General features: G+C 35.2%; 1 protein-coding gene across 1 annotated transcript in view; it reads left to right on the plus strand.

Annotated features, from left to right (window-relative positions):
* Positions 1-4110: 4110 nt before the first annotated feature.
* The window catches only part of LOC123643399 (fibroblast activation protein alpha), a 67952-nt gene continuing 46819 nt past the window's right edge, over positions 4111-25243 (plus strand). Inside the window, exons 1-5 of the mRNA XM_045558913.1 lie at positions 4111-4204; positions 4534-4618; positions 20478-20572; positions 21504-21578; positions 22389-22441. Of these exons, the coding sequence (XP_045414869.1) occupies positions 4199-4204; positions 4534-4618; positions 20478-20572; positions 21504-21578; positions 22389-22441 (314 nt within the window). The 5' untranslated portion in view covers positions 4111-4198. The remainder of the gene's footprint in view (positions 4205-4533; positions 4619-20477; positions 20573-21503; positions 21579-22388; positions 22442-25243) is intronic.

Below are 25243 nucleotides of genomic sequence, written 5' to 3' on the forward strand. Positions count from 1 at the left end.
AACTTCTACTCAAACTATACAAAAGTAAATTAGGTAACCAAAACGTATGAACCCCCATAAAATTTTGAAATTAAAAAAAAATTTAAAAGCCCTCAAAATTAAAAAAAAAAAAAAAGAAATGGGTTGTTTCTCTGCTCTGTCTCTTTTCTAATCCAACCTTGGTAGTTAACACTCTGGGCCTCCAAGGAGAACTTGCCCTAATTACAATAGGGTGATGAACCACTGACATCTAATTATGACATTTATGAAGGTAGTGGGTACCAATTACAAACTAGGAGGAGTGTTGCTTTATATTCTTCCTTATGCAACAATTGTGATTTTAGAAATTAGATTAGATTCAAAATGTAGTTTAAACTGTATCATTCCTCCTTGATGCTATTATGCCTCTTCTTCCAGATCTATAACTATGGGACACTCATTATGAACTTTGAAGACCTCAGGACTCCTCCTAGTTTGGATCTCAAAAGTCTCTTTTATGATGGGGATTTTGATGAATCCCTTAATTTAAATAAGTGCCTGGAGGAAGCTCTTTTAACCCTAGGCATTATGTAAATATTTCTCTGATTATTGGATCACAATTCTAACAAAATCCTTACCAAATTGATATTTTGGATATAGTCTTTGCAGAGTGAGATTGTGTTCTTTTGAGATATGTGTAACAATGTACTCTGAGGATGTGAGGATCATGCATATTTTAGGTCTAATGATTCTACTACCATACCCTGAAGCTGTCTTCTAATAGAAAATCAGTGAGATGTCTATTAAATTTTAAAAAAATATTGATTACTTTGAAATCAACTTCAGGAAATATCACAGAGAAGCAGTGCAATATAGTAATACTGGATCCTGTTAGAATCTTGCGCAAGTTATCTAAGTTTTGGTATGGATTAAATGAAATAATGTATTTAAAGCACTTTGTATGTAACTGAACAAGAAATGTTTATTGAATCTGAGGAATCAAATGGGCAGGCTTTTAGGAAGTATTAGGTGCAAGTTTTAGGGAAATGATTCATATTTTAAAGAGTATAAAATCAAGGCTTACATTGGCTTCACTCATGCCCTCATACCCCTTACTTATAACGTGTCCTTAAATAATTTTGTCATAGCTTTAGATTAATAAATGCATCCCTTTTTCTTTATCTCCCCTCCCTAAAATAAAAAGATATCCTTATTTATGCCCTCAGCATGGTCTTACTTTCATACTCTAGAAATATATAGCTGACTGTATTTCTGGGAAAACATATATCAAAATCATTTTTTGCAGATATACATTTACTATTACTAAATAGTTCTAGTAAGCTCTCTTAATAACCTAAGCATTTATGTTAATAACTCACTTACTCAGTGGGGCTTACGAGAACATAGTCACATTCCAAAGTAAGTCTTATGGAGTCCCTCTCTGAATGAGCTCAGCTGATGTGCCTCTACTATCCTAATTCTTGGCCTTAAATTTTTACATGCCAAAGCCATCCTTTCTGGTTTTGTGGCATTTTTAATAGAGCTGCTTTCTGAGAAAAGTTTTCATTTCCTGACAAAGTTTAGACTTGAATTAAGGATTATACACATGTGGTATGTGTCCTTCCTGGCCGTCCTCCCAGGTCCATGCAGAAATCACCAACCAATGAGGACACTCTTTCTACTAAACACAAACCCAGCTTCAGGCTCATCCTCAGCTAGCGGTTAAGGAAGCAAAAAGAAACAAATATGTAAGAAATTACCTGGCATACTTGTACAAGACTGTAAGCTCCTTGAGGATACAGGCTGTGTCTGATTTATTTTTGTTTTCCCAACAAAAATGTTGACTAGATGTTAACTAACCGTATAAGATAAGAACCAGTTTCTTTAATGTTTAAAAAAAGTTAGCAAAAGCATTTTCATTTTGACTCCAAAAGAAGAAGCCAGTAAAGATGTTATAATATTTTAAAATATCCAAATTTTATGAGAATCCTTGTCTGGATGAAAATCAGGAAACATACACATTATCCCAAAGGAATGGACATGCATAACTCTGTTATAAAAAGTACCTCTCTAAACCATGAAATCAGATGGAAAAACTCTTGACATTGTTATTTCTGTAGTCAGTCTCATTTTTCTTAAAACAATTCAAACCAGTAAGAATTTTCCAGAAGTTACAGTTTGACTCACCCAACCTTCCACAGAAAAAAACAAACAAAATTTAAATAAACATCTTTCACTCTAATAATTTTTCCCCCTTACTAACAATTTTGACTTAAAGGTGTCCTCCTAAAGTACCCCAGTTTCTCCACAGAGCCTGTCCAAAGAGTCTCTTGTGGACAACCCTACTCAGGGGTAGAAGTCTAAGTGGTACTCAGATAGTCACATGTCAATGCATTTTTAATTGCTAAAGCTAATAAGTATGCATTTTAGTTATACCCTAATCATTTATTACAGTTTTTCCCCAGAATAGAAAGTCTTGGAAATCACCCACTGAAAGTACTTGTGGACTTTGGGGCTTTGGCAGGCTGGGACAGAACTTCTGAGAACACATTAAATAAATATTCCAAAGAAGGCAACCAATCTGAGAGAACCCATGCAGAACTACAGTTCGTTTGGGACCTGGCTGGGGGCTTTCATCTTGGATTTGAGGATTTTACAGTCACATGGAGATATCTACAAGCATATAACATACCTTGGATATTACTCTTAAAGACTACTTCAGTTTGTAAAGAGGTGGCCCCACCAACTATAAAGGAGGGGTGCTCATCCAGAAGCTGCCATGGATACATTTCTCTGCCAGTAAGTGCTTAATGACTCATTTTCCTCAACAGAGTTTTCATAAGGCTGGAATTCAGGGAGGGCTGTCTGGAGAATGTCTGAAAGGAAGTTCACAAGCCACTGTCCTGCTCTTTGCTGGAGAAAGCATCCCATGACAGCCAGACCAGTTGACTAAAGCAAACAGCAAAAGATTTCCGTAACATTTCCTCATAACGTTTCATGTATAATCCAAGAAAGGTCGCTATGAAATTTGTTTTAATCAGGTTGCAAAAATTATAAACTTCCAAAGAAGAAAAATATTAGTGGAAAAATTAAAGACACAGTAGTTTAACAACTGTGTTTATGTAGAGCCACAGAATCCATCCAAGTGAATTGCATTGAAACAGCCAGAATACTCCAAGAAACTGTTGTGTGTGCATGTGTGTGAGTGTGTGTGTTTTAATTCAGTCAACCAATTTATTAATCTGTCAAGATGACCAATTGCTTTGGAATTATGTCGATTTGGCCAAAATGAAATTGTACATAAGACTTACTTCTCTTTTCAGATGGTTTTTTAATTTATTTTAAAGTTTTTATAATTACTAAATGTTCTCCTCTCTCAGAAGATATTCTGAGAGGAAAGCAAAAATATCACTCTTGCAAAGCCATTTCCATTCTTCCAAAGGTCTACTGGTAAATTATTCTTACTGATCTTTCCATCTTTCTAGCCTGTGCATACACACCTAACCCATACTAAATTTCACCAGATGGCATTTTATTTCTTTAAAGTAAAGCAGCCGTGGGTTTAGACAGTTGAATTTTTAAACTTCTGTATTTACTGAAAGTGCATATGGTGCTATATGGACAAAGAAATTGTGCTGAAAGAAAAACATTTCTGTCTGCAATACCTCATAATCTCCCAGAGCAAGAAAAAAAGTGCAGTTCTATGGTGTATTTCTCACAAAATCTTATGTGATTTCAGTGTTCTTCCTCTGTTAAAAATTAGATATATGTATAATGTATATACCTGAAAGTTTCATTATTTTAAATTAATCTTTTGGTTACAAATAGGAAGGTTATACAAGACCCAATGACTTGCCAAAGCGATCCAGGAGTGATTTCTAGAAGAAAATGAAACATGAACCTAACTTGTAAAAAAAATAAATAAATAAAAACCTCTGTATGTCAACGTAAGCAGATGTTGGTGTAGAATTTACAAGGATGAGAAGGCTATAAAACCTCCCTTGAGCCATTCACAGTTCATTTGAGGGCCAAGAAACGCCCCCAAAATCTGTTTCTAATTTTATAGAAATCTTTTGAAATTTGGCACGGTATTCAAAAGTCCGTGGAAAGGAAAAAAGCCTTGTCCTGGCTTCAGCTTCCAACTAAGAAGGCAGACTTGCTTATTTTCAACGGTTTTCACAGATCCAGTGACCCACGCTCTGGAGTCAGAATTAGCTAACTTTCAAAAACATCTGGAAAAATGAAGGTTAGTATATGCAGCCTCAGGTACTGCTAAAGAATAAGGGTTGGCTGGATTTAATGTGATCAGAGTTTTCTATTGTTTAGAAGTGAGGATTTGTATACAAGCATTTACTTCCTGGAGTGGGTTGGGATTAGGAAATTGCTCTAAATACACTATAGAAACATTTGTCCCTGCAGAGCTGGAAAAATTCCAGCAATTATAGCCAGATCAGTGAAAGACAACCAAAAGCTTTGTGGGGAAGGAGAAATAGGATTTAGGTGTAAACAAAATCTTGCTATTTTTACTATTTAGCACGAAATGTGTATGTGCCTAACTTTCTTTATTTTATGTAGACATGGCTAAAAATCGTATTTGGAGTTGCCACTTCTGCTGTGCTTGCTTTATTGGTGATGTGCATTGTCTTACGTCCTTCAAGAGGTAAGTACTTTCTCTGATTTGCTCTATATGCCTAGAATAGCTTGGAAAATGCACTAATGCGTGATCACAAGTGGTTGAACATTTCATAAGTGCTAATGTTCCAAAGTAAGTCTGTTATTTCTAAGAAGACATATAAGCTCACAGATATGTTGTTGTGCAAGACCAGAAATACTGAGGAATTTAAGGCATGGGTAGGAAGAGATTTACAGTGTTATTTCAGCAATAGAAAAACCTAAGGACTATTCTGCATCACCCCCACAACCCCCCAAAATATATGCTAAATACAAGCTTTGACAGGCCTTTAGAGATAGTATTTTTAACTAACATTGTTTTTCATTGTTAGGTTTGTCTCGTGGAAAGTAAAAATGAGTAAGAATGGAAAAGTTAAAACAGAACCTATGGAGTTATTTTTTTTAATTACTGAATAGTTTTTTCAAAAATTTAGGGAAGAAATTGAGAATGGAGATCTCAGGAACATCTGTACAGGAAAAGTAAAACTATTGTTCTAGATGTAGTAGCATTGAGCAATCAAATTAGAAGACTAAATATTGTTAAGCAGGCATTATGATCAGTGATACATTGGATTCTCTTACAAACAGGCTTAGATGGACATTGATCTCATTTTGCTGAAAATTAGAAGATACCCTGAGCTGATATTGGGACTAGTTTGAATGTAAATTAAGACTCTGCTGATAGATAATCTAATGATATTAAGGGAAGTTTTTTATAAAAATATTTATGGAGAGAAGCTCAAGCTTGTAAAACAGAAAAAAGAAAAACAATAACAGATCTTGTGTCTTAGGGTCTAGGGACTGGGGAAAAATTTGTACCAACACATTCTGAAAGTTTATGATAACTAATTGGGAAATATCTTTGGTTAAAATTAACTCATAGTAAAGAAATATTGATGACACACTTCAGCTAAAGAATGTATGAGTCCTGAATGACTGTTGCTTTAAAAAAACTGAAACATAGAAAAACACTTTGAAAAATTGAAAATGATCACCAGATTCTCCCAAAATTATATAAAATGAATAGATTAACCAGTAAGATAAAAGCAATGTTCTTACATCTTTAGGGTTAATTTTCTGTCTTTATTCCTGCTCTATACCAGCACAAGATTGTTCCTGGGCTATTGAGATATATGTAGTGTATATGTCCATATCTTTCACAGATTTTAAAATTGTCTTCGACCAGTCTCTCAGTGGTTTTGGGGCCACATTTCCCTCATACTAGCAGTTAGCAGGTGGCAGATTAGGTCCTATTAACCCTTTGAACACTAAGCCGTTAAAAATTATCTCCTGATTTTTAAAGAAACTCAACCGTATGTGAAATTGACACTCTGCTCTCTCAGAAATAAAGTGTGTATATTTTATGGGGAACCTGCCTCCAGGTCCACAAGAAAGAAGTGGATTGCACTTTGGAATTTGAGCTATAATAAGAAATATACCGTATTTATACTTTTACAAATAGTATATAAGTATACACACACACACACACACACACACACACATTTGTATAATTGCATATAATCCCAATTCTTACCTTCTTTCCAAGTTTAGTTTATAACATACACATAAATATATGTTATAAACAAGGTACCATGTAAAAGTCCTATAACATAGTTTTCTGTTTTCAACCAACATGACAATTCTCAGAGTAAAGTTATTTCCTGATAGGGTGAAATTAAACTTGAGATAAAATTTTAGTACTCATTTAGAAACAGAAAAATCACAAATAAGATGAGAACTGGTTGCTTTGTGGGTTTTTTTGTTCTTGTTTTTGGTTTGTTTTTTTGCCTATTAAACCATTCTCTTTCTTTACTAAATGCGCTGAAGAACTTCTTGGAATGTCACTTAAATAGCTTGTAAATGGCACTAGTCATTCCCCTATTTTCATGAGCACAACCAGGGCAAGAAGCCCTAGTTTTCTTGAGTCAGTGCCACAGGCGGCCCTGAGGTTAGGTGCGGTGCTGCCTCCTTCAGACCTTCCTCCTTTCTTCTCACACCCAAGTCTTCAATCACCTTCAGTCTGCAGAGTCAGGTCCAGTCTTCACTCACATGTGCTCAGCGCCTATGAAAATAGGATTCAAGGTGGCAAGGCAGGAAGGGGAAGGAGGAAAGGGAAAAAAGAACAGAGAATTCAAAGCCAAGTGAACTCCTACTTAGCCTGCTGCTTGCACTTCATCAGAAATCCCATTACCTCACCTTGGCCTTAGGTGCCCTCGTATTCTCAGCCCAGCATTTTATGCCTCAGTGTAAGAACAGACTTCTTTTGAGAAACTTAAAGTCACACTTAAGAAACATTCTTTCATTATTTCTATATTAATGTTTAAATCCCACTACCTTCCTGCCCATAATCGTGCTAGCTGCTGGGCTACCAAGGTGCAGCAGTCAGGATTTCCCTCTGGACGGCTGAGGAATAAGGATCCTGTGCTTTGTGCACCCAAAGATGCGTGGTCATCACCACTGATACCAGAGAAGAATTTATGCCATCTCCCACTGAGTCTTAGTAAAAGAAAAAAGGAGGAGGGCTTCTCCAGGAAGGGAGAGGGCCCCAGGAGAACCAGCCTCAGGATTAAAAGGGCTTTGGAGGAATTAAGCAGAATCTTAGGAACAAATATGAATGTGTAGAAATAAAATGAGAAAGATCCATTTAGCTCACTTACATAATAGTAAATATAAGGAACAACTTTGAAACTTCTAAAATATACCATTTTTATTTTTGCCAATATGGGAAGCACACAAGGGTTTCTACCCTTGGTCCCAGGCTGTTCTTCTTGGCTTCAGCCTGCACCCCTTCAATGACCCCTTTTCCTCTCTCCTAACTCCATTCACTTTTCCTCTCTCGAGGTTCTTCTTCCCAAGCATCACCCCTCTTCCTGTGTGGACATGCCACAAGGGTGACAGTGAAAACTAAGCTCCCCAGTTTCCTCTCATTTTTGTTGACTCCAAAGACACAGATCTCCTTGTTTCAAGAGACTGACAGAGGTGACAAAGACAAAAAACTAGAATTAGAAAGTTACAGAGGCTCCAGATTTTTGCAAGTAAATTCCATATGGCCTTGCTTCATGCTTTATGGTTTCTGAATTCCCGGACCTTTGTAAAAGGAATTATGGGAGCTATCCTACCTCCCCTTGGATTCTATTAACTATAGAGTTCCCCACATGGTGATGAACAAACTCTCAATAAATGTTAGCTATTATTTTTCTAAAATTTCTAACACGTAGAAGACACTTAACAAATGGTGGCTAGCATTTGTGTTCTCCATCTTAACATACGTGTACTTATACACTCAAAGATGGAGACTAGGCCCTTCTGTGTGATGTATTACAATTTTTTAAATGTTCGTCTTAATTCTGAAAGTAGAGAGTCTTTATCCCTGAGTGTCATCCTTGTTCCTATCCCCCACTTCCTTGGACCAAAGACAACCAATATTTCAGAAACTCCTGTGTGTGAGGCACACATAAGGAACACTGGCAGCTCTAGGGCAAAAGCAAGATGGAAGAAAAGAAAAAGGATAAAGGAGGTTGAAGAGGGGATGGGGATTAAACAGAGAGGGATTACACAGTGTGAAGAAATCCCACGTTCCCCTGGGTGGTGCCTCGGTGCTTCTCAGTGAAAGGAGAGCCATTGGTGGTCTAGCCCCAGACCTCCCTGAAGTCCTCTGTCTACTTTAGATACTTTTCCTTCTACTGCTGTTTTTATTGTTGATTTTGGCCTGCAGTGTTTTGTACAAATTTATATTAATTCCCAATTTTAAAACATAAGATTTCACATAAAAAAGTTAGATTTTTGGCTTCTCTTTAAATGTTTAGATAGTTGTTACAGCAGCACCCCACTTCTCAGTACCAACATTTGTATTAGTCTGCTCAGTCACCAGCACAGAATACCACAAACTCATTGACTTAAACAGCAGAAATTCATTTTCTCACTGTTCTGGAGGCTGGAAGTCCTAGATCAAGGTGTCAGCAGATTTGGCTTCTCCAAAGGCTTTCCTCCCTCTTCCTGATCTTTTCTACAAGTGCATCCCTGGCATTGCTTCCTCTTCTCATACGAACACCAGTCCTATGGGATTAGGACCCCACCCTTATGACATCATTTAACTTTAGTTACTTCCTTAAAGGCTGTCTCTAAGCACAGTCATAGTGGGGGCTAGGACTTCAATTTATGAATTTTGGAGGCACACAATTCAGTCTATAACAAGCATGGCCAATGAAAGCTTCTCTGAGATGATATTTGAGCTGAGATCTTAAGGACAAAAAAAAAAAAAACCACACACACACACAAGATGGGGGACAGCCCTCAATGTAGAGGAAGTAGCAGGTGCAAAGACACTGAAACAGGAAAGTGTTTGGGAAATTTAAGGAATCAAAAGGAAACTGATAAAGCTGTGATGTTAAAATCACTTAAATAAATTAACAAGGAAAATCTGTGTATACATATGTAATTGTGATTATACATAGACACATATATACACATATGTAAAATTTGTAGTGATTATTTATTTAGCTAAGTTCTACCTTATATAAGGCATTTAAAAAGACATCTAAAGTCATAGACAATTTAGACAGAAGAGAGATCAATAATTTGTAAGAAGAAATATTTAAAATGCTGATATTTTAGGCAGAATCATTGTTGTTGTTACTATTATCATTATCATTATATTACTACTGTTAATATAACCTCAACAATCACCTTTACGAAAATAAGATATATGTGATATGAAATCATCTTCAAAGGAGATGTAAATATGTTTTGAAGGTTTAAAACTTTTCCCAGTATCAACATTCAGTCTGTAAAATAAACTCTCCCAAACATCTTAAGACTTTTAAGCTGCTTTTTTCACTGTTCTCATGGAAGAAATATGGGGAAGTCTAAAATCTTGAGGAAAAGATTCAGAAAGTTCATGGAAATGAAACAGCTTTTGAGTTGCGTAAATAAATCAAGTTTGCAGATTATATTTCTCTAATGTACATTTGGATTTTGAAATCACAGAAGATGAAGCTTGGCAAATTCTCTGTGAGTTCTGCCAAATCCTAAATAATTTAAAAAATAATCCAAGTCTTTAGAGAGGTGAGGAACCTGCATCCTTGGGGCCACATGTGACCTTCTGGATCCTTGAGTGCGGCCTTTTGACTGAATTCAAATTTTACAGAACAAATCCCTGGGGTGGTGGGGGAGTTTACGTGTCTCGGATTTCCAAAGCAAATTGTGTTACAACTTACACAAGAACATCCAGTCATAGAGATACCTTGAGAAAAACATGTTCCAAAGCTCAAATCAGGGATGTAAAATCGGCATGAAAAGCTTTTAAGAACCAGAGACTGAGCCTTAAAATATAACAATAACGAATGCAGTAGGCACATAATGAAATGATCTTTTCATAGAAGAGTTAATCAAATGCTAATCGGTCTTTTTAAAATTTATTTTGCATTATATACAGAGCAAAGAACTCATTTTTTATTTCCAGTGTCCTTGTAAATTGACTAAAATTACCACGTAAACCCAAAATAACTTACAATATTTATTAACCTTTATTATTATTACTAATAACAAAAAGAATAGTATGGTTTAGTATCTAAATTAAATACTTTTCATACAGGTTATGATTTTATATTTAGTGGAAAAACTGATGTGTTAGAACTCGTTAAGTGAATAGGATATAGCAACTGTATGTCAAAAAAATCAGATCACTTAGATGGAATGGAAAAATTGCTAGAAAGATACTAACTACCAAAACTTCCTCAAGAAGAAACAGCAAATCTGAACAGAACTATACACCTAAAGAGATCGAATTAGTCATTTAAAAACTCCCCATTAAAAAAAAAACCTAGGCCCACATGGCTTCACTGATAAATTCTACCAAACACTTAAAGAAGAACTATCAATCTTTCACAAACTTTTTCAAAATAAAAATGCAAGAGAACACTTCCCAACTCATTCTATAAGGTTAGTATTGCCCTGATGCCAAAATGAGACAAAGATGTCACAAGAAGAAAAAATTGTAAACCAAAATCTCTTATGAATATAGATGCAAAAATTTTCAACAAAATACTAGCAAACCAAATCCATCAATATATAAAAAGGATTTTATATATATATATCTCCCATGACCAAGTGGGATTTATCTGAAGAATACAAGGTTGGTTTAACATTTGAAAATCAATTAACATAATAAAACTTATTAATAGAGAAATGGAGAGAAACCTCATAATCATTAAAATTATTACAGAAAGAGGATTTGACAAAATCCAGCACCCTTCTGTAATAAAAACACTCAACAGAGTAGAAGTAGGAGGAACTTCCCCAACCTGATAAAAGGCGTCTACAAGCAAACAAACAAACCAATCGCACTTAATGGTTAAATAATTGGTGCTTTCCCTCTAAGATCAGTAACAGGACAAGATGTCTTCTCTGATCACTTTTATTCAGCATTTTATGGGTGGTTCTGACCAGGGCAATGAGACAAGAAAAAATAATAAATAGTATCCAGATTGGAAAGGAAAAGGTAGAACTATCTCTATTTGCAGATGACATAATCTTGTTTATAGAAAATCCTAAGGAATTATACTAAAAAACTATTAGAGCTAATAAGCACCTTCAGCAAAGTTGCGGGATACAAGATCAAGATATAAAAATCAATGGCATTTCTATACATTTGCAATGAACAATCCAAAAAAAATATTTAAATAAATGGAAAAACATCACATTTATGGATTTAAATAAATGGAAAACATCACATCAGTATTTTTCAGATGACAATGCTCCCCAAATTTGTCATCAGATTAAATGCAATCTCTATCCAAATCCCAAATAACTTTTTTTTTCTGATCCTAAAATCTATGTGGAAATATAAGGGACCCAGACTAGCTAAAACAATCTTGAAAAAGAATAACAAACTGGAGGAATCATACTTCCTGATTTCAAAACTTACTACAAAAACAGTGTGGTACTATAGTTAACAATAATTTATTGTATGTTTTAAAATAACTAAAAGAGTAGAATTGGAACGCTCCTAACACAAAGAAATGATAAATGCATAAAGTGATGAATGTCCCAATTACCCTGATTTGGTCATCATACAATGTATGCCTGTATCAAAACATCACATGTACTCTATAAATATGTAAAACTATTAATACTATGTACCCATAGTTAAAAATTTTTAAAAATTCAAAAAAAAAAAAAAAGAAAAAGAAAAAAACCACAACAGACAATATGGTACTGCTATAAGGATAGATGTATCAGTCAATGGAATAGATTGAGAGTCCAGAAATAAAGCCTTATGTTTATGGTTAATTGGTTTTTGGTAAGAATCCCATGGCAATTCAATGGGGAAAATCTTTTCAACAATGCTACTGGACAACTGGATATCCACGTGCAAAAGAATGATGATGGACTCCCTTCCTCACACTATATACAAAATCAAAATCGATCAAAGACTGAAATACAAGAGCTAAAACTATAAAACTCTTAAAACATAGGGATAAATCTTCAGTCATTGGATTAGGCAAAGGTTTCTAAAATATGACAAAAAGAGTAAGCAACAAATGAAAAAAATACATAAATTGGACTTCATCGAAATTTAACATTTGGGGATTGTTAAGGATTCCATTTAAAAAGTAAAAAGACTACCCACAAAATGGGAGTAAATATTTACAAATCATATATATGATGAGGAATGGCATCCAGAATATATGAAGACATCTTACAACTCAATAATAAAAAGGTAAATAACACAATTAAAAAATGGACAAAGGGTAGACATTTTGTCAAGGAAAATATACAAATGACTAATAAGCACATGAATCATGCTCAGCATCATTAGTCATTAGGAAAATGCAGATCAAAATCACAATGAAACACTAGGGATGAATCTGCAAGGGAGCATAGGCACTCATTACAGCCTACATAGTGTGAAATGGCTTGCCCTTGGGGGTGCAATAGAAATGGAGAAAAGCAGACAGAGTGTAGAGAGAGTTAGTGGATAGAGTTGTCAGGCCTGGGTGTTGGGCAAAGGAGATAAGGGAAGAGGGAAGTCAAGTAGTACTCCCAGGAATTTGTATTGAGGAAACACATGGATGGTAGGTAATGACATTTACTTGGAGAAATCTGGAGGAGGAGTATGAAATTTTCTTCTCTTAGCTTTGGACATATTGATTTTGAAATGCTTCTGAGATATGCAAGTGGGGATGTTAAAGAGGAATTTTAATATACAGGTCTGGAGTTCAGAGAAGAAATCCTTTGGAGGTCAGGTGTGGCAGTGGGAATAGGGGAGACACAGCCCAGGGATATGTGATAGAAACCCTGGGAGAACGAAATGACCTAAGAAAGTGGCATTTCTTCAAGCCCCAGGCAGTAGCAATAACAGCCACACCAAAATTTAAATGGAGATTAGAGGAAGATGAGCTGGCAAAGGAGACTGAGTGGACTTTCAAAAATAAGCAAGGTTTGCTTTCATCTTCAGAGTCACCAAAATGTCATTTGCCATTCATGTTCTTATGCATTATGTGGATCATATCCTATGATCTTTGAAAGCTTTAGCTATTCTGAGAAATAAGTGAGGCCTAGTTGAAATAATATAACACAACAATAAAACAACACACAAATGGGCTGTTTAAAGAAGGTTGACATTTCCCTTGAGTAACTCATGTTGTTTAGTATTGTTTATTAAGAGAACCATAGAAAATTTTTTTTAGAGCTGAGAGCTACTACATTCTTCCACTAGACAGTAAGAGCTTTATAGCTAGCAACCTCTTTGCTTTGATAAAGCTCAAATTGCCTCACTTTCTCTTAACCTAGGTTTTGGGGTACAATTATTCTACCCCCTTGTGTGTTGCTTGATTCTTGTGTTGTTTTTATGTTTGTTGTATTTTGTTGTTTTATTACATGCATGCTCTCACTTTAATTATATAGTATAGTGGTAAAGTAATCAGCTCCAAAATCAGACAGAGCTGTACTGAAACCCCAGCTTTGCTATGTATTAGGCAAACTAGTTTACCTCTCTAGTTTTCATTTCCTGATCTGCAAAATGGTATTCATAATAGTACTTTTTGTGGAGGGTTGCTGTGAGGATTTAACAGGTCCATGCACGTAGAGTGTTTAGCACTTACAAGAATTTAAGTAAAATATAACACTTTCTAGTATAAAGCTAGCTCAGATCCATTTTTTTCAAAGTTGTCAGTCTTTACCCAAATTTGATCATGTTAGCTTGTAAGTAGTTTATTTCCTGCCCTATTATTTCCTGTCCTTGCCCCTGTGGTGCTCACCCCAGAAACAAACATGACCTGCAAGAAGCCATGTTTGGAAATGATGCCTTCTCATAGATAGTATCTCTGTAGAAACAGCAGAAAGATGGGGTGTGGTGGGCCTCGGATCCCATGTCGCTTTCCTTTGAGTGGCCTCATAAGCATCAATTCCAAATCAAATGCAAAAATGAGAACAAAAGGACCTGCCAGCCATTGTGTGCCTACTTAATGAAACATATTTTGTCAATTGGTTTATGATGAATATGAGATCTAACATCAGATGTTTCTGTTCTGACACTAACTTCTAAATTTTCAGGACTAGACCATTAAATGGCAGAAACAGAAACAGAATCCTAATAAAGAATAAGTTTTAAGAAAGAATTAGGAGACTAGTGAATCATTACTTGCTTGTGAATCATTTCTGTGAATTGTAATTTCTTGGATTCGTAATTGAAATAATTTTCAGCTTTGCTTTAATATGTTGAAAATGCAAATAATTAAAGCATAGTTAATTAGAGTGTTTAAGCAGTATGTGAGTAACTATGCCAAAGATGGGCCAAATCAAATTTAAGGGCACTGTAAGGAATTAAGTATTAATCAAGTAAGTGTCAGTTATATATAGCGGAGCGATATGCTTTCAGAATTAATTTTTACTTCTGTTCAACTGTTAGAGTTTAAAAGTTATAGCTGCCAAATCTAATCTTCCAAAATCATCAAATCATATTTAGATATTAAAACATTATTTGAAAAGGGACATAAAAACATTTATTCATCTAATAATTATTAATGAATATTTTCAGGTGATGGAAACTTATTTAGTGTGTGTGTTGCTGTGGAGCTGTATTTTATAATGATTCACACAAATGCACATTCAAAACACTAGAAAACAATGATTCTAGTGCTTTCTCTGTAATCTCACTTAAATCTAATCTGGAGCAGAATCAGTCCCCTAGTCTTTTCTCCAGTTTTCCAGGATCAGCAAAGGGAATATACCTAAAGAAGAGCCATTTGGGGACAATGAGCATTAAAGGAGAGACTATTAACATTCTTTGAAAACCAAGATCAACACTTAGTTGTGTGGATCTGTTCTCCGTGCAGTGTGGACTGCTATGCAGGTCAGCCTCATCCGCCCAGCAGGAGTTTGTTGTCAAGAAGGGATTCTATTGACAAGCATAGGAGTACATTGAACGGAGTGGATTCAGTGAAATCATTAAATTGGAATTCCGGACATTTGCAAAAGAATCTTCTGGGGGGTTGGTAAAAACTAAAACTACTAAGACCCCGTCCCCAGAGATTGTGATTTAGTAGATTTGAGATAAATTACTAAGAATCTGTTTTTTAAACAAGCATTCCAAGTGGCTCCAAAGACTAAATTTTGATATAAATATTTAAATGAAGGCATATCTAGGAAAAAGAGTGTATAGATGAAATTTACAACAGGGACTAGAGGGCAGAAAGTAAGGGAGAGAATTATCAAAAACAAGTGAACACAAAATCTGTCAAGTTCACTTATTTTTTCATCTAACAAATATTTACTGTGCTCCCACTCTATGTCAAGCACTGTCCTAGCTGCCAGGCACATAAAAGTAGAAAAAATCAAACACAGCCTCTACCTTCATGGATAGAGACCTATGCCTTACAAAATTGTTTTCCACATAAATAGAGATTTTAAAAATTCATATTTAATAAATTTAGATTAATGTTGAGAAAGCAAAAAGCCACGGATATTTTCATAGTGCCCAGTGGAAGGTCATGTCTGTTGGTGATTGATATGGTGGTCAAAATTGATTGTGTAGCAAAACATTATTATATTTATGATCTTTCTACATGTACAAAGAATCAGAGCTTGTATTAAAAATTCTTAGTAGATTTTATGCCTTATTTCCACTCTAACATGACCTAATGCAACATCTCAGTGTAGAAACATTGCTCCACTGTGTTTATGAACATGTGGTCATTTTTCAATAGGAAGAGAAGAATGCCTAATTTAAATTTCTCCCATTATATTGGGAACGAATTCAACTGTGTTCAGCCTGACACCAACATAATTACATTGTCCAAGCCCTGGCTACATCACATGTGAGATAGTTTACGATAACATGAGGTTAGGAGTAATCATCCTACCCCAATGTGCACCATTAACCCTATTCCTGTATAAATGTAGCTGGCTCATCAAGATATGCTTTTCATACATCCATTCATCACTTCTTGGGTGGTGGTGAGGATTATTCTCATTATGGCAATTAGTAGTACATTAATACATGTTTAAAATTGCTTTACAGATATTTTGAGTCATAATAGGACATATGCTAAGCTCTCTGTGTAGATTGTTGGCATTTATAGCTACTATGCACCCATATAAAATAAATGACTTACCAGGAAGTAATAGAAAATATACTATTAAGTAGAACCTTCTTGTATAATATAAATTAGGGGTTTAAAAGAATAAATAACTAATCCTTACAATCTTTTGGAGAAATCTGATAAGGATCAGGATGCTTTTTAGTGACATGGAAAGGAAAATGAGTAGATATTTAAAAAATAATTTGAAACTTGTTTTTATATAAATTTTATTTATCAATATGTACAGTATTAGTACTAGTTGTGTTTATTAACAGAATTATAACAGTTCAATTATTAAGCTGCACAATAGACAAAATGTTCTTAGCATAACTGATGAATTTCATTAAGCTAGAATAAAAGTAAACCTTAATTGTATATACTAATAGCCTAATCTGAAACTGCACTTTTCAAACTGTGGTTTTAGTAGGTATTCAAAACCAAAAGTCCCAATGGTCAAATTTGTTTGGGAAACACTGATCTAAAATATTTGTTTGAAAAATACTGATGAGTTATGCTAATACTAAAAGGTAACATTGATTGCCCGCTTACCATGTGCCAAGCATAGAACTAAATGTTTTACTTGAATTACCTCACTTGAGCTAACCATCTATAAAAATGAAGATTAATTTTAGCTATGTATGTCCTAAGCATAACTGCAAGTACTAAAAATTATATGCAAAAATACTTAAATAGGAAAAACAATTATATAAATCATTAGCCATAACAAAAATCATTCTTTATACTCAAAAAAGACACCACCAAGGTTATATTCATTTATTGAATTAATAACAACAAAAATTTTTTTTAAAAAAACAATTATCTAGTTATTTTGGCATTCACAGTAAATGGATTTACTATACTTAAAAATTTTCCATCTGGATATTCAGGATTATGTAGATATAAATTAAATGTATCTCAAATAGAAAATAATTTCCACTACAAATAGTGTTATGATTTTCCCTTGATTACAGTAGAAACAGATTGTAATTTGCTCTTAGGAGAGCTAAATAAAATTGAACTAAATGCACTACTTGGCAATTATTACAATACCATTATAGTAAATGGTCTTTTATTCATTGAATAGGAATTTACAAAATCAGTAGTATGAATTCTGCACAAGACCATTCCATTAAACAGAAGTTTCATTATAAATAATTGTATATCGTATGCAACCTTACTTAGGATGCAACCAGATTATAGGAAGATCATTGTTTAAAAAAAACAGAATAACTTAATGTTATTAAGTATTCAGTGTCTAGATGCAAAGGGGCTTACCAGCCACTTGCATTCTGATAGCTACCAGAGTGAGTTTTTGCTAAATTAAGAAAATAAACCCATAGTCTTAATCAAATGTGTGGAGCATACATGCATCAGTGTGAATCAGTTAAAATAGCAGAAGATGCTATTACCCAGTTGATCATTTTGCTCTTACTACATACATGGCAGTACATTCATGTAACTACAAGGTTAATAGAACAGGTTGAGTTTCAAATGTTAAAATCTAGTATGGCATAGCTTAGAGGATTGTCAGCATCTTCTAGTCTAGTCCCTTATATTATAAGTGAGCAAGCTGGGGTGCCAGAAATCTACTCACCAAAGCCATGGAGGAAATTAAAAGAAGGGCACAAATCTCAGCCAGCCAGCCAGCTAGGCTTCATTTCAAGCATCCATTCATTCAAGTATTTATTAAATGCCAGTGTGTGCTAGCCACTGGGGATGTGATGGTGAGCAAAACAAGACATGCATGGTCTTTGGCCTTATAGTAACTGTTTTAATTATACAGTGGAAGGTGGAAAACCATTAATAAGATAATTACTCAAATACACACATGATTACAACCCAGAGCAAGTGCTCTAAAAGAAGGAAATATAGTCTGTGGGAATGTGTAACAAGGGAACCTGATCTTAACCAAGTTAACCAGGGGACAGGAAGGGCTTCCCAGAGGAAGTTGCCCTTCAATTGAGCACTGAAGGCTTAGAAATTATGAGACAGAGAGAGAGGGTGGGAAGAGCTGCAGAAGCCCTACAGAAAGAATATGTGAGGAACAGAAAGCCAAGTATGTTTGGACACTAGAAAGTAATGAGAGAGGGGCAGGGAGGTCTGGTGGGGTAGATTGTCCCAGGGTAGCCAGCGCCTGTTGTCCAAATCACCATTTTTGGTCTTTATCTGAAGAGTCATAGAAAGCTATGGAAGAGTTTTAGCACAAAGATAAAGTTACAGCTCTCATCTTTGACAGTTTCATTTTACCTAAATGCTATTCAAGGTGCAGAGTATTTCTGTAAGTTTTGGTTCTGTGAAGTGGTGACCTGGAGAAGGGGTAGGGTGGGACAGAGAGAGAATGGTCCTAAGTGTATAAACGGGGATTGGCAGTTGATTGGTTTATTGTCTGCCTGGTGTATCTGACTGTTTCGGAGCTCTATAACGAGTTTGTTCTGAGAATTAGGGTCGTGTTTGGTTAACACAATTGTTTTGAAATATTCAAATATAGATGAAATTTATTTGGTGTTTGTGAGCTAGATTAAGCTAGCTTTTCTATGGACAACCTTTACTCTTGCGATTTCCAAGGTAATTTGTATAGATCATGTGGTTTTCTTTTCTTTTGGTCGGCTTTCTCATTCTAAAAATCCACAGTCAGAATAAGAAAATTACCTACATTCTTTACTGCCTCTGTTGAGATTTCTGAAGTTTAGGATTCCGCCTGATCTCACCCAGCCAACTGGGGTTCTAAAATACATCCTTGATCAATCGGTGGAAATTCAAGCCAAGCCTGTGTGAGGAAATACAATGAACTGCTTAAGAGGCTGAGTTTATAATCAAATCCACATGGTTCATAATCCCAGCTCTGCAAGGCCTAGAGTTATTGGAACCTCATCTCATCTTCCTCCTCAAAAACCCCTGACAACTCTTCACTGCCTGAAGAATAATGTCCCAGGTGCTCTGTAAGGCCCTTTGCTGCAGCTTTCACCTTCCTTTACATTTTCCCACCAGTTTTCACTTCCAGGCAATCAAACTACCTCCCTAAAGCCTTGGTTACCCTGTCTATAATAAAGAAAATCCTACTAATAATGATAATTATTAAAATAGGATTTAAGCAAGCACTTAGCCAACGGCAGACTTTATCATTATGTGAGAAAGAACAGATTAAGGCTAGGCATAGAATTTATTTGAGTTATTAACCTTCTTTTTAATAAGAATGTGTTTCCTTTTCCCCCCAAAGTCCACAACTCTGAAGGAAGTACTACAAGAGCACTCACACTGAAAGATATTTTAAATGGGACATTTTCTTATAAAACATTTTTTCCAAACTGGATTTCAGGTAAATGGATTGTTTCTCTATCTTTTGGGGGTTTTAAAAATGTATTTTGTTTTGTCTTGATTTTGGTGCCAGTGCATCTCTATGGTAACTGAAACCATATCAGTTGAAATGGACAAAAAGAACAATTATCTGAATAACCCAGGTGGCTACCAAAGCAGTTTTGACAAGACCATTCAAACTGGATTTGCCCAATAGGATGAGGCCAATAGGAGATTAAACAGAAAAGGAAAAGTTAAAAATGCATTGTTGAATAATTTGAGTGTCTGGTATAGCTTTTGAGAATGGGAGATATGCACCTATTTAGGAGAGGTTATGAGAATTTTACCAAAAGAGAAATTCCACTCTTAATCTGGATAATCTGGAAAACAGAAAAAATCCCATTCTGACAACAAACCCTTTAAGGGCTATTAAATTGTTATTTGCATATGCTTTTTAAAATAGGATGTTATCAAATAAGTCGAATCAAATAGATGGTGAGATCAACTAAATAGTTTATGACATTATAGTTGTATATTTAAGTGTCACTAAAAGATTGAATATTTTTATTTTTTTGTTTAGAAAATAAAATTCATATAAAGTATGTTTTACACTAAATCAAACACAACACAAATGCAACTTATTTTTATCATTGCTAAAGAAATGTACTATTTTAAACTAGCTTATCCTCTTTGTAACTCAGAGAAAACAAAATTTTATTCCTAAGCACCCCGAATCAGTTTAGAATAGGGCTGCTGCTAGCAAATGCAGCATCTTTGTGTGAAGCAGAGAAAAGCATACTTTTCTCCCTTCCACAGTCAACTTATTATTTTAAATCTGAAAAAGCAATATATACTGCACAGGTAGGAAAAACAAAGTAGGTCTTTGAAATAAGAGAGGGGTTTTTGTTGTTGTTAGAAATATATTTTCTGTTAAAAGATCATTTCAAGTTTCATTTTCTTTCTTGCTTAAAGGACAAGAATATCTTCGTCAATCTGCAGATAATAATGTAGTATTTTATAATATTGAAACAGGAGAATCATATACCATTTTGAGTAATAGCACCCTGGTATGTACCCAACATCATTTTCCTCCTCAGAAACCTTTGCCAGCTCCTCACTGACCAAGGACAGAATTCAAAGCCTTAGCACCTGATCTGGACTTCCCAGCCCCCTTTCCCACAAGAGTCCTCCAATTCTCTCTTCTAGTCACACTAGGCTATTGTTCTTGCCTTCTTGTGAATCACCTGGGGGCATATTTTTTCCTCTGTAGAAATAGTATGTCATAAAATACTTAAGAACTCAGTCCTCAGTCTCAGGCAAACTGAGGTTCAAATCCTGGCTTTGTCACTTACTAGTCTTGGAATCTTGGGTCTACATTATATCCACCTCACTATGCCTCAGTTTCTTCCTCTGTAAAGTGGGAACAATAATACATCTTTGGGTTAATATGAGAATTAAATGAAATAACATTTGAAAGTTCTTAGGACAATGCCTGACAGAATAAATGCTCAATAAGTGGTAGCTATGATAGATGGGCACATGCTGTTCTGTTCTCCTGGGCTCTTAATCCTCCTACTTTCCCCACCCTTAAAAGCCTACTAATCTTTTAAAACCAAGTTCAGATATAGTAACAGTCTCCTCCTCTGTGCAACCAATGATCCCCTCATCTGGATTCAATCATTTCTTCCTTAATGATTTTGCAATTCTGTATTGAATCTCTTTTTTAGAGCTTTCTAATTTGTCATATGTTATTCCATTAAAAGTTTAACATCATAAGGTTCTTGAAATCACATGTGATATCTTCTCTGTTGCATCCTCCCCCCATAGTGTCTAGTAAATTTCTTTGTATACAGCAGGTACTGCATAAAATTGTTTCAATTTCATTGAAAGAATATGTATGCAGGAATGTATCAGTGATATAGCATTCTTTTAGAATTACAAATTTACATGGCTCTTTGTTATTTTTCTGTATTCTAATCGACTTCTTCATAATTTCAGAAAAGTATAAATGCTTCAAATTACGGCTTATCACCTGATCGGCAATTTGCATACCTAGAAAGTGATTATTCAAAGGTATCAACTATTTAATTTGGGTATATCTGATTGTATCTCCTACCAATCCACAAGTTAGTTTAAAAAGTAAGAGAAACCAAGAGTCTGTCTTTATATCTAAATGTTCAGGCCTTGGTCACTAACAATCTTCAGAAAGACACGTTTCAACCCGACGGAGCTTCTCTGTCAAGAGTTTGAAAACCCTTTAAGAAACAGAATCCAAAATAATACTTGCCTCATTCACTAACCACAGCACAAACATGCCTACCAAGAAAAAGAATAGCTTTGTTCAGGAGGAATTATAAGCTAAATATCTCCTATTCATTTTCAAAATTTCTATTATTTAAAAACTACACTCAAAGAAAGGCAATCATTTTGTAACAAAACCATATGTTATATGAAATTTTCTTTACTTAATTTTAAAGGATATCATTATAATGAATTACCCAAGCACAGAATAATTCTTACAGGCTGTGGAAATCATAGTGGTTTTACTCCAATACAGGTAAAACATGAAGGGAAAATTCCTAGGATACAGTGTGTCAAAGATAAGCTTTTTGTGTTAGGAAATGTCTTTGGATATGCTTTTTATGGAGTGAGGGTTGAATCATTGCTGAGATTAGTTCTGGAACTTGGACAAACGGCACAAAAGTCCACAGTAAAACTCTTTAAATGAAGACTCGTTTGGAATTGAAACATATTCTTCCTAGTGCCTTGTAAAAGTAGTCCTTTTATAATTCTGAACTTCGAATTGGATGATATATGATTATACATTATTGATGTAAGCTTTTTTTAAACTGTAATTTGTCTTGCCTCTCTTCTTTCTGACAGCTTTGGAGATACTCTTACACGGCAACGTATCACATCTATGACCTTAGGAATGGGTAAAACATCACCTCTATTCATTAATACTGCTTAAATCTAATACCCAGCCTTTTTCATTCCAAGCTCTGATTTGAGGTTAAGACTACATTATCTTTCTACTGATCTTAGTTTCTCTTAAATTTAGATAATAGATGTATTTTCAGACAGGTGCCGTTTTCTTTATGTGTGTGTTTTAACTATTTGAAATAGTTACCATTTAAAAGAAAAAAAAAAAGAATGTTCGGGTAGGCAAAGGATTGAGGGAGAGAGTTTCTGGCAGAAGGAAGAGTATGTAAGGTCCAAAGGGGAGGGAGAGCATGGAGTGTTCAGGAAACTCAAATTAGATCAGTTTAGTTGAAATTGGAGGAACCTGCTGACTAGTGGGAGGTGGTGTAAGGTTGGGAAGCAGTTGAAGCAGGAAGCATAGGCCAAATAATGATCAGGAAACCATTAAAAAGAGTTTAGATCTCTTTCTGATGACAATAGTGAATCACTCAAGGGTTTTAAATGGGAAATGACATGATCAGATTTGCACCTTAGAAAAATCACTCTGACTGAGTGTGGACAATGAATTGGTTTAGTTACTCATCTTAATGTGATATCCTCTTTGCTGTTATACAAGGGGAAAATAATCACATGGCTTGAAGAGGTATTGAAAAAAATCTTCTAGTCTATTTCCCCTTTTGTCTAGCAAGAACAAAAAAATTCAAAACAATTATCTATCCACTTGTTTTAAGTGTTTAGAAAAGAATAACTCTGATCTCCTTAAATGGTTGAATTAAAAAACAAGAAGTGAATCTAAATCCATTGAATACATTCTGAGTCCTTTTCTTCTCTGTATCCACACTATCTCCAGATTCAAGAAGTATTTATTGAGCACTTGCTATGTGAAACACATATGTTTGCAGGGGGATACAAGTGAGCTCGAGGTGCCAACCCTACTCTCAAGAAACTTTTAGACTAGTGAGGTGGGAGGGAATCTCTGTCTTTCAGTACAATTTCTTAAGGCTTTAATCATGTCCTTGTTTTTCTTTTAATCATGTTGAAATTCTCTATTTTGAGGTTCCCCAAATTGAACAGCATTCCAAAAGAAGATGACAATGCTAATATTTTAATCATGGTTTGTAAAGGCTTTAGAACCTAGAATCACATTACATTTTCATTTTTTCTGCATTATATTGAATCAAGCCACTGTTTTGGAGGGGTTGTTTTGTTTTCTGTACAACTATCTAATTTTCCAGATTTTTTTTTTTTTTGGTCAGGTAAATACAGTATGATTTAGGAAGTGAGGGATGACAAATTTGTTGAGATTCAAGGCATGACTTAATACCACTATTTCTAAGTCTTTTATATGCCTTGGAAGACTGTGAATATCTAGCACAGAGAAAAAAAAGACAGTTCTAGTTTCAAGCTAGGTAAGGAACACTGAGATGACAGTCTTTGTAAAGCATCCTCCTCTTCCTTCTCTCATACCTTTAGTGACTCAGAAAACAGAAGTGGCAGCTGTGGTGGCTTGCCAGTCCTGAAGAGACATGGACAGAGATTTTCAGTTTAACACTGTCTACATGATTGCATAGATAATTCTACCGCATATAGAAAACTAAGATAGTGTTACAATGTCAAAGGTAATATGAACACTGGCTTGAGACAGAGTTGTGAACCAGGTGAAGAATGCCTTCTTTCTTGGTCGTTCTCTTGACTGTGGCCTCACATCTGTTTCAATGTTTCCTACCTGCCAGGGGCCTGGTGCTCATACACTGCCCTCTGGAGGCCAGGATTCCCACTGCACCACCAATGGTCACCTCCAGGGGCATCATTCTTTCTCTAATCAAAACGGTGCCATGTTCCTTCATTGCTGGCTAGGCCTTATGCTGCATGACCTAATAAGTTAATTCAAGGTAATGCATGTTGCAGGTCTTCACAGATGTCCAAGTGTTAAAAGAATGGGCAAGGTTGAAATGTCAGGCACATGTCAGGTCCAGGTTGGAGAGATTTTTTTTGAGAGGGTAGGTGAGAGTCTTTCTTGAGGCTTTTCGAAGTATTGAAGGTAGGTCTCATTTTACTTTTCATTAAAAACAGTCTTGATGAAACTATTAATACAATCTTCAAGAAGATAAAAGTCAAAACTTAAACATGGTATCCTATGACTTCTAACACTTATAAAAATCTGTATGCATTCTTGTTGAAGAGGCAGAAAAGCACCACAGTGCAAGTCACTCAACTGAGTACTTGCAGAGCAGAGTGACTCTAATCATTAAAGTGAGATTTTTGGCCAATAGAATATTTGAAATTTCCCCATGGGTGGAGGACTTTGCAAGCTTAAGGCATACTGCCCAGTATACGATCCGTTTTTCAGTTTAGCTTGAGATCAGATGTTCCTTTCCTTTTCTGATTTCAAGTCAGATCCCTGGGGAGATTGTCAAATGGCATCTTATTTTCAAAAATTTGAAATGCATATGCGTTCACAGAGATGGGGATTGTGAATGAGAATGTAGAAGAGCACATATTAAACTTCAGCACAATTATAGAATTTCAGAGCTGGAAGGCAATTCAGTGACCATCTCAGTCTGGTGTGTGCAAATTTTACAGTCCCGGGGGTTTAAAAGATCTGAGTTTAATTCGGGGTCTGCCAAGAACTAGCAATGTTACCTTAAAAAGTCTTATCATCTCTTTACACTTCATATTTATTTTCTGAAAATGAGAGGGTTCTATTAGATAATCTCCAGAGCTGTTCCCACTTTCACAATCTATATGTGTTTTATCCATGCATCTCACTATAACGGTCAGAAAACTGAGACCCAGAAAAGTTAAGTGACTTTTAA

The sequence above is a fragment of the Lemur catta genome, chromosome 8, assembly GCF_020740605.2.
Source record: "Lemur catta isolate mLemCat1 chromosome 8, mLemCat1.pri, whole genome shotgun sequence".
NCBI lineage: Eukaryota > Metazoa > Chordata > Mammalia > Primates > Lemuridae > Lemur > Lemur catta.